Below are 18259 nucleotides of genomic sequence, written 5' to 3' on the forward strand. Positions count from 1 at the left end.
ACATAAGAAATAAAACTATTACTGGGGATTTTCCCGTAGGAATACAGCATGGAGTCCTTCAAAGGGAGTCCTTTGAAAACGATCCTAAAGGGTTGGCAACGCGCTCGTAACACGCCTAGATTTGCAAGTGTTCATAGGCGACGGTGACCGCTTTCTTCGTGTGCTCGTTACACACCCGTGTGTGTCTACATAATATTTAAAAAAATTCATATTATATTTTTTCGGATAAACTGCCGTTCGTCAGCTATGATCATGACACCTGTAAAGGACCAGAAGCGTTGGTTTTGTTTAAAACACAAACATTCAACAAACAAACAGAAGGTTTAGATCCGAAAAAAAGTTTAATTTCCTATGTATAACAATCTCGAGAACCTAAGAACTCGACTCGAACTATCGAACAAAACTTTTCTTTTAAATTAACTACTGTAATAAAGTAATTCTGGTATTTCCTAGGGAGATCATATTCGTTCTATGTATGTTAATTACATCTTAACAGTGCAATTGCAAAGGTCTAAGCGACACTGCCACTGCGCCTGTCGCTTTAAGCCCTAAGTCGACACGTCCCATGTGCCTGTAATTTGTCTAGCACACTTACCTTTCAACACCGAAACGCAGTAATGTACACATTACTGCTTGGCGGCAGAAGTGGGTCTTCGGCTTCTTAGAGTGCCGCTGCTCTGCGAAGGTTGGCGACCATCATGGCTATTCTCATTGCAGAAGCTGCCGCACGAAAGGAAAAAAGTGTATTAAGGCGGAACCAATCTTTCAGATTCTTCAGCCACGAAGTTTTCATTCTGCCACGACACGCTATCTTTGGATTTTCCCCGGCATTATTGTTGAAGAGTCCGGTATCTAATGACCCTCATTACGTGGTCAAAACACTGCAGCTTCCTTTCCTTTACAGTTCTGTGTTTCCTTTACGTTCTCTCTTACGATATGCCAAGTATGCATAAGCAGAAGTAGGTAAGGCGGCGGTAATTCTCTGGACGAAGCCTCTCACAAGGAGCTGTACTGCTAATGAAATTATATTTAGAGTAACTATGGCTAGAATTTTTATTTCAAGGTCATTTATGGTCAGCCCCATATCTTTTTACATAAGTTTTATTTATAGTGACACTCCCTATCAACCTCTTGGTTATGCGGGAAGGGCACTAACCTGTGCGAGCAAGCTTGCGCAGGGACCTTTCCAGTCAAGTCCTGACCCCAGATCAGCCCGTTTATACGGACTTCATCCGGTTCTCAAAAGGCTAGTTGGGTCTAAGGTTAGGCTAGTTTATAATCGATGTAAAGCATCGTTTTTGCACGTTGGTTCAGCTGTACATCGTAAAATTTTACGAAGCAGATAAGCCAGTGCAAAAAAAAAATTAGCTGTGGTGTTTTAATTGTATTTTTATTGTTTTTCTGTAGTATTTTAAGGAAGTACTATAATTAATCCACAAAATATATATACTGGTAACAGTACAGAAAAACTGTGTTGTTAATGACAGGTATCATTATATCCGTTACCTAGTCATTCCATTGCAATTAAGTAAGGGTTTTTCTAAAAGATATGTAAACCTTAATATGTTTCTATTGTGTAGAGCAAAAATAAAATGTTTATTTTTCTTATCATAGTTTTTTTTTTCATGGAACACTATTTTTATCACCATCACCATCCTTTGTTCATCCACTTAACAATTCACGTAACGCTTCACTGACGATTGAGGACCTAGTTACGTTGTTCGCACAAATTGACGCAATCCTAAATACACTTCCGCTCACTCGTCTTTCGTCATACCCTACTGATACTAATCAAACTTCGCTGACTGTAAGGAACTTCTCGATGGAGCGCCGAGGTGACAACCCATTTCGTTGATATAAGATCGAGCTCCTGAGGCAAGGTATCTCGGACCAAAGGTGTTTTATTATAATAAAAACTGACACCTTTGGTCTTTGGTTTTGATTATAATAAAAACTGACACCTTTGGTCCGATTATAATGCAAAGTGCTGGAAGAACAAATCGTGCTGTTGCGACAGCACAGAATTTTTTAAATTTAAGTTAATGTAATTTTCGAAGCAGTAACAAAACGTTCTACGTAATGTGCCCACATTACGCAGGCCAGGGGGTTCTATTTTGCACCAATCAAGTAACACCATATAAATGTTATTTTATCCCTACCACATACTTAACGATTTTTTTTGTATAAACTAACAAATGTCAAAACAATAATTAATTTTTGTTTGTTTTTCCATAAGAAACGACCACTGGTTTACTACTAATGGCACTACATCTGTAAATTAGCTACCCATTACTAATATATTATAGTCAACTATAAATCTTAAATTTAAAGAGTTCGTTGAGATCCTGTACATCTTCTACTTGGATCAGTACTACTCAAAACTTTAAATCGAAAACATGTGAGGGACACTGCCACTGCGCCCGTCACTCTGAGACATAAGTTGACAAGTCCCACGTGCCTGTGATTTCACCTTACCCTTCAAAATCGAAACGCAATCATGCTCACGTTACTGTTTAGCGGCAGAAATAGGTCAGGTGGCTTGGTGGTACCCTGGTGGTCCCTGGACGCTTATTTACGTAGTAGCAGTGGAGCTCCTTGTGAAAAAGTTCGTCCAGGGTAGTACTGCTACCTTACCCATTTCTGCCGCCGGTGAAATTACAGGCGCATTGGACTTGTCAACTTACGTCTCAGGGTGACGGGCGCAGTAGCAGAGCCACCCACATCTTTGCAATTTAAAGCTTTGAGTGGCACTGCAATTGTCATGGACAGGCGTGAAGTTTAAAAAAAAAGATAAAGAAAAACTTTTTCACGAGGAGCTCTACTGCTACTAAAAGGTCTTCGTTGTGTATTTATAGCAGAACACAAAGTAGGTATTTTTTGAAGTCAACAAGACGTTGACTTCAAAAAAACGTTGGAAATCTCGTCGTCCTAATAGAAAATCATATACCACCACTCTAGTGTGTCTTCTTGAACATTTCTGTACAAATAAAACATCGTGATAAATAAATGTTAAGCGAAACCCTGACGCCCAAACTTTTTAGCTTAGTGCCGATGTAATTCAATAATATTAGATAAACTAAACAAAGCCTGATCGAGTTAAACCATTTCCCATGTTTAGGTGCCCTTTTTGGGTCACTGTTTAGTCAGTCCGAGCACAAACAACGCGTAGATAGAGGTAATAGACTCAATGGAAGTTTTTATTGCCATAGAAATCCGATGCGGGGTCTTAATACTTACATAAGTCTTCTATTATCATTCTAATCGAAAGTTGTGACCTTCCAAAATAAAATTAAAAGAAATATAAACGGCCAGTGTCGATATTTATGTGTAAACTTTCATAATTCGAACTCAATGAAACTGTGTAGCGTCAGTTGCAAACGTACTGTCGCGCGGTGCGTACGTGTCAGACGTACATTTTGAACTATACCAGTGCAATTGATCACGGTGAACGAACGGTCTGGTCCAATTGTCCTTTCCATGTGACACCAATGTAATTGTTACAGCGACATGTCTAAAGTCAAGGTAATCTAACTGATAGTGATAAATTTTGATTTGCTGCTCTTGATAATGGTAATGAAAAGTTTTCACCAATTGATTCACCTTTCAATGTAGCTTCGTCTAACAACTTTGTTGCTAGACGGTTTCATAAATAATTTTATAGATTTTGTAATTACCTTCAGTATAAAAATTCAGCAGAAAAAACATGATGAAATTTATTTTATCAACCTAATTAAATGCATTGATTGATATTGATAATCAACTTTAATATAACAACACAAGTTTTTATAGAACGATTCCAATTAATCGATTGATTTATTAATTAAATAAGAAGTTTATTCTTATTTATTCTATTGATTCGGGAAATGCGATGAAAGCTACAGAAAGCAGGTTATCACCAAAACGGAAAAGCGGACTGACTAGAGTTATCTAGGAACGTTTCCAAACATTTACAATTTTAATAAGGCACTATGTCTGCACAGTTGAAAAACGAGTTTGTTTTTTCTTCTTCGCTTCTAACATAAACTTGGTACGTCGTGATAGCTATTGAGTTTTAAAAAATCGTTTTTGTTGCGTGATGTAACTGCGATTTTTTCTTTATTGGTAATTTATATATTGTTATTATTTCTTCATTTCAATTTTATTGTATATTACTATTATTAAAACTTTGTTTAGCAGCAGTATTAGAGTTTCTTGTAAAAGAGTTTACTCTTGTAAGTTGAGTATTACTGCTTTCCGGTTTTGGAGGGTATGAGTGGTAGTGAAACTAGAGGCACATGAGCCTTGTCAACTTATGTCTCAGGGTGAGAAGTACCCTCAGATCTTTGCGATTTAAAAACTCTGAGCGGCACTGCAACTGTTGTGGATAAGCGTGTCGCTTATCACCAGGCGCACGACTTGTTAGTCCTGTCATCTTATATCACAAAAAATATGATTTTGACGTGTATTTTTTGTTTTATCTACGCTCTCTTAAATAATGTGGAGTTTCCTTTGTTATCAGTGCTGCTGGATTACAGCCTTTGAAAATAATTTGTACATGGTACGCTATTACGCATTCAACAGGCTTCACAGGATTATTTCAATATTATATTCGTAAGTAGAGTAGGTATTGCATTTCATACAGGGTATTTTTTAAACCGACACCAGATGCATGTCTATCTTCTGGTTAGTTAAACTTTAGTTCTACAGTCAGCCGCAGCCATTGGACCTGTAAAGATCCCTAAACGTTGGTTTGTTTGAGAAACTAAGTTGACGGCAAAACGCCGCAAAAAATCATTTAAACCAAATATAAAACTCAACAACCAACACAGAGAAATTCAGTCGGAATTGGTCTCTAGCTCAGTTGGTTAAGGGCGATAGCCCCGGTATGGCAACAAACACTGGATCGAGCCTAGTCAGATCTAAGGATTTTTTCTTTGCGTTCGAAGATCGAACATCTTTGCATCAATAATAAAATATAAGCGATTTTAAATTCGATAAAATGTTTACGTTTCAACGTGTATCAATCACGAGAACGTAATAACTGGATTTAGTTTTATTTATAAACGTAAAAGTTACGGGTATAATACAATTAATTATATTATTAGAGCTATAATTGACATTATAATCAGAACATTGACAATAAACTTTTTTCATTCACATATTATATTTTTATTTATACATTTATTTCAATTAATTATATTTATTAATAATAACGTAGATTAAAACATTACGATTATTACGTTATACTACACGACCGATGTAGAGTTAGCAATCCTTTCACAGTAAGCGCCTGCTGTGGATAGAAACTTATTTTCGACAAAATATTAGAATCGCGACCTACACAATGTGTTCATGTAGGACCCCTAAAAAGGGTTACTTGGATCTCTCCCTGTAGGCATATTAAATAAAGGCCTGCAGCGTCCTCCGAGATGGTGTGTTTTGGATCTTGGGGAACTGGAATGGGAATTGTGCACTCAGGAGAGGGTTACAAATTTGAATTTGGATAAATATTTTTCTCTCCCAATTTCAACCTGCATCAGCTGTCCTTCCATTTGTGAAATTCCAAACGGCGCATACCTTAAATTGCAATGCGTATTAATAAATATTAACCCTATACTGCTAAATTATCACCTAAGCTGTACAGGAATGCATAGGCCACCGAATTACTTATCGATTTATTAATATTGCTGTTAATAATAACAAGTTTTAGGTAAATTTCCCATTTTTTAAATTTTTCGTTATTCCGATTGCAAACAAAAAAATAACTTGAACAGTGTTTTGTAATATCTATATTGCGACACAGAATAGGTTAGTATCTTTAAAACTTCAAACTAAAATCTTAGTAATTTTTAATACAACGCAACAGTTTCGTCCAGAAAAGTACTGCCACCTTACCTATTTCTGCCGCCAAACAGTAATATAAGCATTACTGCGTTCCAGTTTTGAAAGGTAATGGAGCTGGTGAAATTATAGGCACATGGGACTTGTCAACTTATGTCTCAAGGTGATAGGCGCAGTGGCAGTGCCCTTCAGATCTTTGCAATTTAAAGATCTGAGTGGCATTGCAACTGTTATGGACAGGCGTGTAGCTTACTATCAAACCGTGCCAGACGCTATTCCGAATGAACCACGAACTTTACGAATTTTTTTCACTCAGCTGAATACTTAGAAAATAAAACATTTTTTCTGTGTCTGTGTCAATTTTCGTTATTTGTATTAATAATTGTAACAAACTAGTGGAGTAATTTAAAAAAAAATTGAATAACATGATGGTGAAACATTCTGAAATTCAATACACTTAATTACAATATCTTAGTATTTAAACAGGTGTTTCGTTGCCATTAAGAGTCTTTGATATTATTATATATTGTGTACGTTACTTTATAACACAATTGTTTGAATATTTGTCCCGTTTGCAATTTATGTCAATTCTCTTGTTAATTATCATCTCTTGATAGTTAATGCAGTCGTAAGCAAGTTTTTCAAGACAACGTATTTAGTAGCAGTAGAGCTCCTTGTGAAAAAATCGTCCAGGGAAATACTGTGACATGTAATATGAGCATTATTGACTTCCGGTTTTAAAAGGTAAAGTTGCTGGTGAAACTTATCAACTTATGTCTCAGGGTGACGAGTGCAATGGCAGTGCTTCTCAGATCCTTGCGATTAACATTTTGAGCGGCTATCCAGCTGCCTACCTACCAACATAACCTAGTAATAAGGTAGGCGTTTCACATATATTTTTCATATATATTCAATTCACATATATTTCATACATACGATGATTATTGAAGAATATTCGCCTTTGAAAAATAGTGAGTTTCATTCAGTTAGACATTTTTACACTAGAGAAACCCTGTGTCGCGGGCATAGATATAGGAAGTCGTGGGAGCTATGGACACACACACAGACTACCATAAATTGCACCTAATTCTTATTCCAGGCTTTTGCTGACAAACAAGCATCATAGTCCCCTGACGTATGTACGGTATTTTTATGTAATTTTTCAGGACGAAGATAAAAATGTAGCGTAAAATGTAGTAAACGCAATAATGTTTGTAGTTAGCATTTTATTTAGTTAAATTATACCTCTTTCAGATACTATACTCGTATTATTTTAATAACATATTTGAGCAAGAAGTTTATAAATTTTTCTTCAACAAAAATCATTAAAAACGAACTACGTGAAAACGCGTATGCGAGGATTTTACTGTAAGGCGACGCAAGGTGCCTTTCATTATTATGCGAATGTGTGCGTACACGGCGCGCGACGACTGCGCATTTATACAAATCGCGCTGTAATTTGTACGGAGTTACCCTACTTATTTTATTCTACTATGGTAAAAGAGTATACTTTATTTCTAAAACGCTAATGTTAAATATCGTGCAATGAATTTCTCTCTGCGTTTACTTCACATGCTTTAGATACTCCGCAACCACGATACCATATCGCTTTAAAGATATTCGAGTTGTGTGTACTAGGAAACGCAGTGGCAGTGGCAGGCAGGGATTCCATTCCTAGTCTGTGCACATAATAAAATATGACGAAAAGCGCTTAGGAAATACATTTCAGACACGGCGAGTAAAAATACGGCTTAATCTATGATGACATTGTCCGCATTGGTTTGAAATCGTGATTATGTTACATTTTGATGGGATTTTTATTTATATTAGTAGGTATTTGTCCAACACTGAAACGCTCTTTTGTTCAGTATGTCAATTTCATATTTCCGGTGAGCAAGCACTGGATTTTATCGCCTGAATCCTGACATACACTGACAACAAATATAATATAATATAATGAACTTTAGCATACACAGATACAAGGACTTTTCAAACTTAACGTTCTACAGTAGAAGTAAAAATAATAATGTTTCAAAGTTGAAAACATCGATTTCAAATTTTGATTTGGGCGTTCTATACTCGAAGATCTCAGACAAAGAAAAATAACAAAAAAATGACGTTCTCTTTAAAATTGGTTAAGCAAACATGTCCTGTCACCGCTCGACGCTCTATAGTCATCAAAATAAACAATTTACCACATTTTTAGTGGATAATTATAAAATAATAAAAAATATAATAAAAGTTAATACCCAATTTTTAAGCGGTATAAAATGATAGGTTTTTACGTGACGTATGTATGCTACGTATGCTATGTTTACATTGTTTATGGTGCAAATGCATCAAACGCAAAGTTAAGTAAATTTTAATGTAGATGGTTAAAATATTTTACACACATAGCAAAATTATTGTAATATCTAATTTTAAGTAGTTTGAATGTAAAGAGTTATTCATTTTGAATTATTTTGTCATCCACCAATCACCGGCCGTTTCTGCCACATTTCACCCCGCTACTAAGAATTAGGGTCGAGTGGAGAGACGGAAGTGGCAGAATCAGCCGGTACTCAGTCTGTTCAGTTCTATTCAAAAGGCCCAAAAGGCAAGATGTGAAAAGCATTGCATTTACGAGATTGTTCGAATACGCATATGCAATTACTTAATCAGTTATTGAATATAAAAATAATATTTGTATAGTCTTAGCGCTATTTCACGTCCTCGAGGAGCGCTGCTACATTTAGTAGTTAAGATATTTTCTTATATTTTTAAAAGACGCTGTCCGTATGTACTTAAATCTATTACAGTAATAACATCAGACGTTCACGAAAACCGGTTTCCTTATCCATTATAACAACTTAATAACAATAGGCGTAGTACATACAGTTAGTTTATGGTATATATATTTATTATTGTAAAGCTTTAGATCCTCAGTCATTCGTGACCATGGGAACTGTAAACCCGGAAGGTTGGTTCGTTTAAAAATGAAATAAATATACGCAATTTAGATTTTTTTTATAACATCTAATGACGGGACGAACACATCGTGTAAGTGAAGGTAAGCTACACGCCTGTCCATAACAGTTACAATGTCACTCAGAGCTTTAAATTGCAAAGATCTGAGGGGCACTACCACTGCGCCCGTCACCTTGAGACATAAGTTGACAAGTCCCATGTGCCTGTTATTTCACCAGCAAAGTTACTCTTTAAAACCGGAACACAGTAATGCTGACATCACTGTGTTCTGGTGCTTAAGTACTGCTTGGCGGCAGAAATAGGTAAGTTGGCATACTGCCACCTACTACCTACTACCCAGGACCTCTTTCACAAGGAGCTGTACTGCTATTAGATTCGAACTCTCAATGTTTATGGTCAGAAATTTTTTTTTTTCTTCTATATTTGATATACTTATTTTATTATGTAATAATACAACAGAATGTAGTAACTAACTGAATTGTAAAGGTGCACTTAAAGCATGTTCCTATATTATAAACAACTACGTAATACAACTGCGACGAATAAAATTTATAGCAAGATCTTCGCATCAAACACACAATTTGCCCTTGAATACCAGTACTAATTGCCACAAACGATTGACAGTCTAAATATTTGGATGACGAATAAAATCCAACAAAGTCAATAAACTTATGGCGAAGTTTCAATTGAACTACAGCAAAAAAGTAATACGCGATTAAGAGAGTAGAAAACCTGATGTTAGAAAAATAATTATAACTTTTGTTATAAAAGGAGAACATTTTGAAGTCAATCTAAAAATAGATTCTTTGAATTGTGTAGCATAGTCTGCAACCTTAGCCCAATTCACTTGGTGTTTTGATGATCGACATAGAAGTTTCAACAAGACGATTTCCTTGGAATTAGTGTAGGGAATGCTAAGAATAATATTAATGTATATTTTATTTCATCCAAATGTTTACAATACCACTTACAAGTATATAACATTGTGTAAAAAAACTTTACACAAGTTTTTGGATAATAGATATCATTCATACACTCATGGCGGTATATTAACAAAAATGTTCTTTACCTTCTGTGCTAATCGAAACTGTGTTACGGCAAAGTAATCAAATATCAGTTTACATGAAAACAAAGAAAGCTGTGTCTTATTTAAAATACATTATATAATTATTAATACCGAGATTGAAAACTAAGAAGAATTCCTTCGATCATTATTAAAAACCAAAACCAACAAGTATATAGAAAGACTCGTAAAATCTGCTGGTTCCTTCTGTAGCTCTTATTAGAATTACACGATTTCATTCCTCCTTCGACTTTCCGTCACCGGGGGACTAGACGTAGAATTGGGTTCCACCCCTATGCTGTGGATATAGGTACCAAAGATTCGCACGAAGCGTTACGTTTCCACATTTGTGGCGAACGGCTATGGAGTGCAAGTCCCTGCCCGCAGATGTTATGACCTTTTCAAGACGAGAGAGAATGGGCATTATTTAGGTGTGCATGCTCCATCGTCGACCTCATCGTCACTTTCCATCAGGTAAGATGGAGGTAAAATGCGCATTTACTTTTTATTTAAAAAAAAACTTCTCAGTTGGGAGAGCGTCAGACACGATATGATTCGAATGCAGCCGATCGAAAGAATTTTTCTTAGTATTCGCTCTTATTATTAATTTTTTTATGTTAATAATTATAACAAACTAGTAAAGTCATTTCACAACAAATTATTGAATATCATCGTAGTAAAACACCGTGATATTCAATAAACTTAATAATACATTGTATAATAATATTGTGTATAAAGTATACAACGTACTCGAGTTCTTGGTTGATGAGTATACCGTCTCACTCAGCCCTGACCGTGACACATGTAAAGAGCGCAAAACGTTGGTTTGTTTGAAAAAACACACGCGATTTAATTCCGAAAAAAATGCTTTCATTTTCTATACAACGCACTCTCAATGTTTTTAGGTACAAAGGAGCTTTAACCAGGTTTATTATAGCTTCAACAATAAATGCATTTCAGTACATGATAATAATTTTCTATTTATTTATCATAAAATCAAAGTACACAACATTATTTTAAAACGAAATAATATAATACAAAACCAGAACAAATACTTACGCTTGTTGTAAAACAAATACTTGTCATATGCAAATTTATCTATTCAAATTGTTGACATTCAAGTACCTTGTTACGTCTACCTACTAGATAGACTGCAGTCTTGACGGAATGAGATTCAAAGTAGCGAAACCAAACCCGTTTCTACGTGCATACCTGTTTTAATAGAAATATGACTCTTTAATATCACTTAGTTGTCCAATTACTTAAGAAAATTGTTCCATTACTCAGTTATTTGATACGTCTGGCGTGTGGTACCTTGTTTCTGGTCTAGTAAATGTTTTTTTTTGTTTGGAAGAAAAGTTGAAGTATATTTATAAGTATATTCTAGTAGCAGTAGAGCTTCTTGTGAAAGTGTGTGTGTGTTCGTCCAGGGAAGTACTGCCGTCTTACCTATTTCTGCCGCCAGGCAGTAATCTCAGCACTATTGTGTTATAGACTTTATTATTATTCAGGATTCCGGTAAGGGTGTTCGTAAATAACAGACACATGGGACTTGTCAACTTATGTCACAGGATGACAGGCGCAGTGGCAGTGCGCATCACACCTTTGTGACTTTAAGCTCCAAATGGCCCTGCAACTATTCCAGACAGGCGTGCGCGACATCTTCCTACCAGCCACACGACTTGTTCGTCCCGTCACTTGATATTATAAAAAAAGTGCGTTCCTAATTCACATAGTGTCAACTTTCGGTCTATATTGACTTTATATTAGCTTCTTCTATAACATAAACTTGTGTGGATTGGAATATAATAATAATAACGCACACACTCATAGCTCAGTACTAGGGAAACCCTGTATCGCGGGTGTCTTGGATACACTTAAAAATAACCACAAATTGCACCCAAAAATAGGCTATATAAACATTTTTCCCGGTCTGGGAATCGAACCCGGGACCACTGCGTGGCAAACCAGCATGGTAACCGTTTGACAACGGAGGCAGTTAAATGATGAGGAATGATGTAATAATAATTAAGAGCCGTGTTAGCCTAATGGTTTGACCTACCGCCTAGAGGCCGTGGTTTCGAATCCGGATTCGCACTTCTGAGTTTTTCGGAACTAATGTGCGAAATTTAACTTGAAATTTACCACGAGCCCTTCGGTGAAGAAAAACATCGTGATGAAATCTGCACGTCGAAGAAGGTTCACAACCCTCGGAAAATATGTGATGTGTGAATGACTATAATTTTTATTCTGGAAATCAAACTACATTCGGATCTGAGTATATTTGTTTTTCAAACTAACGAAATAGTGAATAACGAAATAGTAAATTTAACTCAATAGCGTAAATTGGAATGTTTCTTTGTAACATTAAAAATAAGGTATTTAATTAATAACTTTTGTAACTATAGTGAAAAAATAAACCACCCTATTTTTCAGGGCATTAATATTAGACATAACTGGGTGATGATTGTACCACCTCAGTCAACCGTGACCATAGGACCTGTAAAGGGCCCGGTAGGTTGGTTTGTTTGAAAAAACAAATATACGCGATTTAAATCCGGAAAAATAGTTTCATTTCCTAACGAAATAGTTTTATTTTCAATGTGTAGCAATCACGAAACCTAAAAACTCGATAATTACGTAGTTTCAGCTAATTATTTGCTTCTAACTTACAAGTATTTTGGCATTGACAAAACTATTTGTATGAGATACAAATAAATTTACCTTTATTACTGACTCATCGATGGAAATCAATAAAACCTAAGATGTAATGGTCTTTGTAGTTTCAAACTCGTGGTTACAAGTTTCACTGTGTGAATTTTTGATACGCCTGCCCTATTTTCGACGGGCATAGTACAAACCCTTTCGACTCTATAAGAAAATATTACCTCATCCAATAAAATAGCTCTTAAGTATCCGATCTCCAGTCAAAGTGGCGTCGTGGGAAATCTACCGAGAAGAGGAATCCGCAGCGAATCCTTCACGAGGAAATGCGACTAAAGTGCCCTTTGCGAATTGATGATCGCGAAAAGAACATAATTTTGTAATTTATGTGCAACCGTTGTCTTTAATCCCAGTATACTTATTCAGATTGTTGACAATTTGAGCTCGTAACAAAGAGTCGTTCATTCTCTTTTTTTTTTGGCTGCTTCTTAAAATTAACCTAAATATATCATATCCAAATAATCACAATTATTAGTAGCAGTAGAGCTCCTTGTGAAAAGGTGCGTCCCATAGGGATGCACAGTATATTAAACACACGCTTGGTAATAATCTCACCTTATGTTAACCGATGTTGTGATCGACTACGGTACCCGTTTGTCTAAAAAATGCCTATTTTCTGAAAAACTACTGGAACGAACCAACGTAAGAATGATTGAAGGAAGAGGGAATTCGAGAACGATTAAAAATTTTAAACGTACGTGGCCAGGAAACTGTAAAGAGGGTGTTAAAAAGGTGGGATGACGATGATGAATGGTCAGCATCGTCACACTGCGTTTCGATTTTGAAGGGTAAAGTTGATGGTGAAATTACAGTTACATGGGACTTTTCAACTTATGTCTCAGAGTGATGGGTGCAGTGGCAGTGCCCATTAGATGTTTGCGGTACTGCATTTATAATGGACACGCGTGTCGCTTACCACCAGATGGACGTCTTGTTCACAAAAAAAATATATTAAATCGCCGCGTTGCCTGAAATCGTGTCATTTCAATTCATAAAATATTTTTCCTCTTTATTATTGTTACTTGCAAGCAGTCGTAAGTATATGCACCGAAGTATTTTCTTATTATAATTATATATTGAAAATAAAACTATTAATTCGGAATTAGATAGATTTTTTTATTATTTTGAATTGCTAAATAAATAATAATAAATAATTATAACACGTCATCCATACGTTGCTCTGATTCCAAAATAAATAACTAAAGCACTTGTGTTATAGAAATCGGAAACAACGACGGTACCACAAACACCCAGACCCGAGACAATATGGAAAAGTTAGTTATTTACACTAACCCGACCGGGGATCGAATCCGGGACCTCAGAAATGACGATAACATGAAAACCGGTGTGCAAGCCGCTCGACCACAGAGGACGTCAAATTTAATATAATTGAATTGTACATTTGTTTTTTTTTCGGACGTTTAACATGTCCCATGATTCGAAACGTTGGTTTTTTAAATTAAAAATAAATAGACGCGATATAATTTAGAAAAAAATAGTCTAATTTCCAGTGTGTAGCAATCACGAAACATAAAAACTCGATAATTACATAGTTTCAGCGAATTACTTTAAACTTAGAATTATTTTGGCATTGACTAAATTATTTACTTTCTAGACTCATGGTGGGAAAGACAAGTAAATAGTGTTCTTTACTACCATCAAGACTAGGCGTTATTACGGTATACAATTAATTAATATACAATAGTAGTGTAGCTCCTTGTGAAAGAGTTCATCCAGGGAAGTACTCCCACCATAGTAATTTCCAAGCAAGTTCTAGTTTGGAAGGGAAAGAGTAGGTGAAACTACAGGCACATGGGACGTGTCATCTTTATATCTCAGGGTGACGTGCGCAGTAACAATGTACCTCAGATCTTTGCGATTCCATCTTGTTCCGTTGCACTGGAGGCGATGTGCGAACACAAGTGTCAAGGTCGAAATCAAATAATCATTTTATTAACCATTTATTCCATGGGTAAAATTTTTACATTTAAAAACGTCATTTTTTAGCTACTGCGCGTTCACTACGTTGACCTCCCTGAGAAGAACGAGCTAGAAACCCTATGGATTTTGTTTTCAAGTACACTTAAATGCTATGGAATACACTTCGAATCATAATTGTGTGGAATCTGGACTTTTGTTGTATTTCCGTACATCTTTATCTAACACATACTCTTCAATTTTGTAATATGATTTTTCAGTTAAAATACTTTTAATGTAAGTTTTAAACTTAGGAAATAATAATCGCAATATATGCCATAAAATAATCGTTTGCCTTAGTTACACGAAATAGTGGCACCATGAGTTTGAACTTAGTTAGTGTATAGTTTAATGTGCTGTTGATAGTACATTAATTGACACATTTTACAAAACAGATATTCTACAAGCATCTGTGTTCCATATTTGGTCATAGAATTAAGTACATTAAATATAAGGTTGAATAGAATTGATGATTGCAGTCATGTAGTTTGATGGTCAAGACGTCGCGTGAGAGAATATTTTAGTCGCTTTTCAATTGTTTATGTTACAAGGTTCTGTTAACGTAAACCTAGCAACAATTATTATGAACTAGCTGGTGCCAGCGACTTCGTCTACTTATAATAATTACTTCGAGGAAGCCTGCTGTACTATACTAATGTTCATAGTTTGATTGGTTCTCCATACAAACTTTCATCCCCTATTTCACAATATTTAAGATTTATTTTTCTGATAAAACGTAGCCTATGTCCTTCTCCTAGGCCCCATCTACCTCTAGTATATTAAAATTCTTATACAATTGGTTTAGCGGTTTAGGCGTGAAAACGTAATAGACTTTTTTATGATACTAAGTCACGGGTTTAACAAGTAGTGCGCCTGGTGGTAAGCGACACGCCTGTCTACAGCAGTTGTAGTATCAAACAGAGCTTTAAATCTGAAAGATCTGATTGTCGTGCCACTGCGCCCGTCACCCTGAGAATAAGTTGACAAGTCCCATGTGCTTGTAATTTCACCAGCACCGTTACCCTTCAACACTGGAACGCAGTAATGATCACATTACTGCTTGGCGGCAGAAATAGGTAGGGTACTTCCCTGGACAGTACTTCTATCTTTCACAAGGAGCTCTATACTGCTACTTAAGTCACTTTTGCATTTATAATATTAATTTGGATCGCCTTATCAAATTCTGACACGGCGACACAGCGACACGCGACACTGCTACTTAAGCATCGCATAGAATTGTATGGAATTACTTACAGAACCACATACTCCGTATCGCAAAGTCTCGCCTAATGACTATTTGCAAACCAATACACTAACAACATGTCGAGTGTCTTCGTGACAGTTGTCACTATGTCGTACATCTGACGCAACTCAGTAATGGCAAACGTATAAAAAATAAAAAAACGTAAACTAAGCGGGAAAACACGATACTAGCGAATAATTCAAAAAGGTACGCTAAAAGAAGAAGACGAATGGCAAACGTGAAAAATTAAAAATAACGACGGTTATCAATAGAAAGATAATATACACTTAAATATTAATTCAATCCAGCTGGATTCGAACCAGCGTCTTCAGCACACCCGGCCGATATTAACGATTATGTTTTCGAATAAATAACATACAGAACAAGTAGTCAAAAGTGAAATTAACTAAGTTTTCCTTATCGAGTTCTTAGGTTTTCGCGATTGTTACATATAAGAAATGTAACTGTTTTTCCGGATTTAAATCGCGTATATTTGTTTGAAAAAACAAATATACGCGATAGTTAGTAGGTAGATAGTTAGTTAGGATAGTTAGTTAGGGAGATAGATAGATAGTTCCATTTGCTATAAGTTTTCCTTAATTTTTCAAGTTTTATTTTGCCGAAAGGTAGGGAAATTTTTGCAAGCACTTGTAAAAGAACCTAAAAAAAGATGATTGACGTGAGATTTTTGATGTGACACGCTGCTGTAGGTGGCGTGTTATATGAGAACTTTGTAAAAGAAGATAGTTCGCTGTGGGGCTTGTAAATAAAACTATACTATTATTTCATTTACGCAAAATAGGCGCCTAGACGCTCAATTGCGGACACCAACCCGTCATCGTCACACCATGCAATATTACTGCCTCCGTGGCCAAACGGTTACCATGCCGGACTGCTACGCACAGGTCCCAGGTTGGATTCCCGGACCGGGAGAAATATTTGTATGGCCTACATTTATTTCTCTCGTGAATTTGGGTGTAATTTGTGGTTGCCTATGTGTGTGTCCATGGCACCCGCGACACAGGGTTTCCGTAGTGCGGGGCTATGTTGAGTGTGTATTATTACAAATGTACTAAAATTGAAATACTAATTATCTCAATAAGTTTGTTCAGTATCCAGTAGTTTTGAACAGCTTGTAAGCATTGCATGCTACTGTAACGCGCAATGTTGCCAGTTGACATATTCAATTGAAAATTTTTAGCACTCAAATTATATAACTACACAATTAATTTTCAATCATATGAAAATAAAATTACCATACTGTTTTCATACCATATTATCTGTTTTTTAACCGACTTAATTTTTATTTTCTATGTATGTACGCGACAACTCCGGTATTTGTGAACCGATTTTCATGATAACTTTTTTGTTGGAAAGAGGGTACATCCATAGTGGTCCCATTTAATTTGAAGAAAATCATCCACCTCTAAGGGTGTCTGTTCACGCATGAAGATTCATTTTTATAAATAGCGCCTAAATTTTATTATAAGGAGCAATTATTTTAATGATTGATTTTGCTATTCTCCAATTCAAGGCGTTTGTCTCTCTCAATATTCTTTGAGTAGTGAGAACCGATTTTTATTATATCGTGAGTCAAATCCCGTATAGTAGCGAACTAGGGGATGAATCCAGGTATGCGCACTTTCCGGTAACCGATTTCAATAACAATTGGTAATTATATGTAATTCCGCGTACTTTTGAGGTCGTTTTTTTTTTAGTACTCTGTACTGAGATTATTTAACTTAACTAATTGTTCTTGTACACGAATTATACTAATTGAAATTGAGATGACATTGATGGGTAGATGTTTGTAATTAATTGCAAGAACATCATCACAAAATGTTGACGGCGCTGCTTTATAAGGAACGATATCGAAACACGCAAAATAAACTGGAAACAACGTTAGTTCACCATAGATTCTACAAAAGACAACAACTATAAACAAAAAGAAAATTCATAATCTTTATATTTCTTCCGTAAGCAAATTAAACTTGAAATTGTCAAAACAATTCGACGTCACTACTCATTCTCAAAGCAAATGACCCTGAAACGAGCGAATAAGATACCTAAAGTTTATCACTCGTCTATCTCTAGGTTGCTCGGTGTAAATAAATATTACCATTATTAGGTTGGGCAATTTAGTATTAATAATATTTTTCTCAGTTTTTACGAATATTAAAATTAAATTAGTCGAAATAGGTTTTACTGATTAATGAGTTTCATATTCAAATTTAGAATAGTTTAACCATAATAACGAATTAGAAAAAACTTTTCGTAATATTTTTAACCGACTTGAAAAAAGGAGGAGGTTCTCAATTCGACTGTATTTTTTTGTGTATATTACGCAACTACTCCGACATTTGTGGACCGATTTCGACAATTCTTTTTTTTTCTGAAAAGGGGGTACTTCAATAGTGGGCCCATTCAAATTTGAACAAAATATTTCATCTCTAAGTATGGTAAAT

General features: G+C 35.6%; 1 protein-coding gene across 1 annotated transcript in view; it reads left to right on the plus strand.

The window, feature by feature from the left end:
* The first annotated feature begins 3423 nt into the window (after positions 1–3423).
* The window catches only part of LOC113232049 (angiotensin-converting enzyme-like), a 178257-nt gene continuing 163421 nt past the window's right edge, over positions 3424–18259 (plus strand). The window contains exon 1 of the mRNA XM_026466673.1: positions 3424–3522. Coding sequence (XP_026322458.1) covers positions 3508–3522 — 15 coding nt within the window. The 5' untranslated portion in view covers positions 3424–3507. The remainder of the gene's footprint in view (positions 3523–18259) is intronic.

Source organism: Hyposmocoma kahamanoa, unplaced genomic scaffold, assembly GCF_003589595.1.
Source record: "Hyposmocoma kahamanoa isolate Upper Pololo Valley unplaced genomic scaffold, ASM358959v1 66, whole genome shotgun sequence".
NCBI lineage: Eukaryota > Metazoa > Arthropoda > Insecta > Lepidoptera > Cosmopterigidae > Hyposmocoma > Hyposmocoma kahamanoa.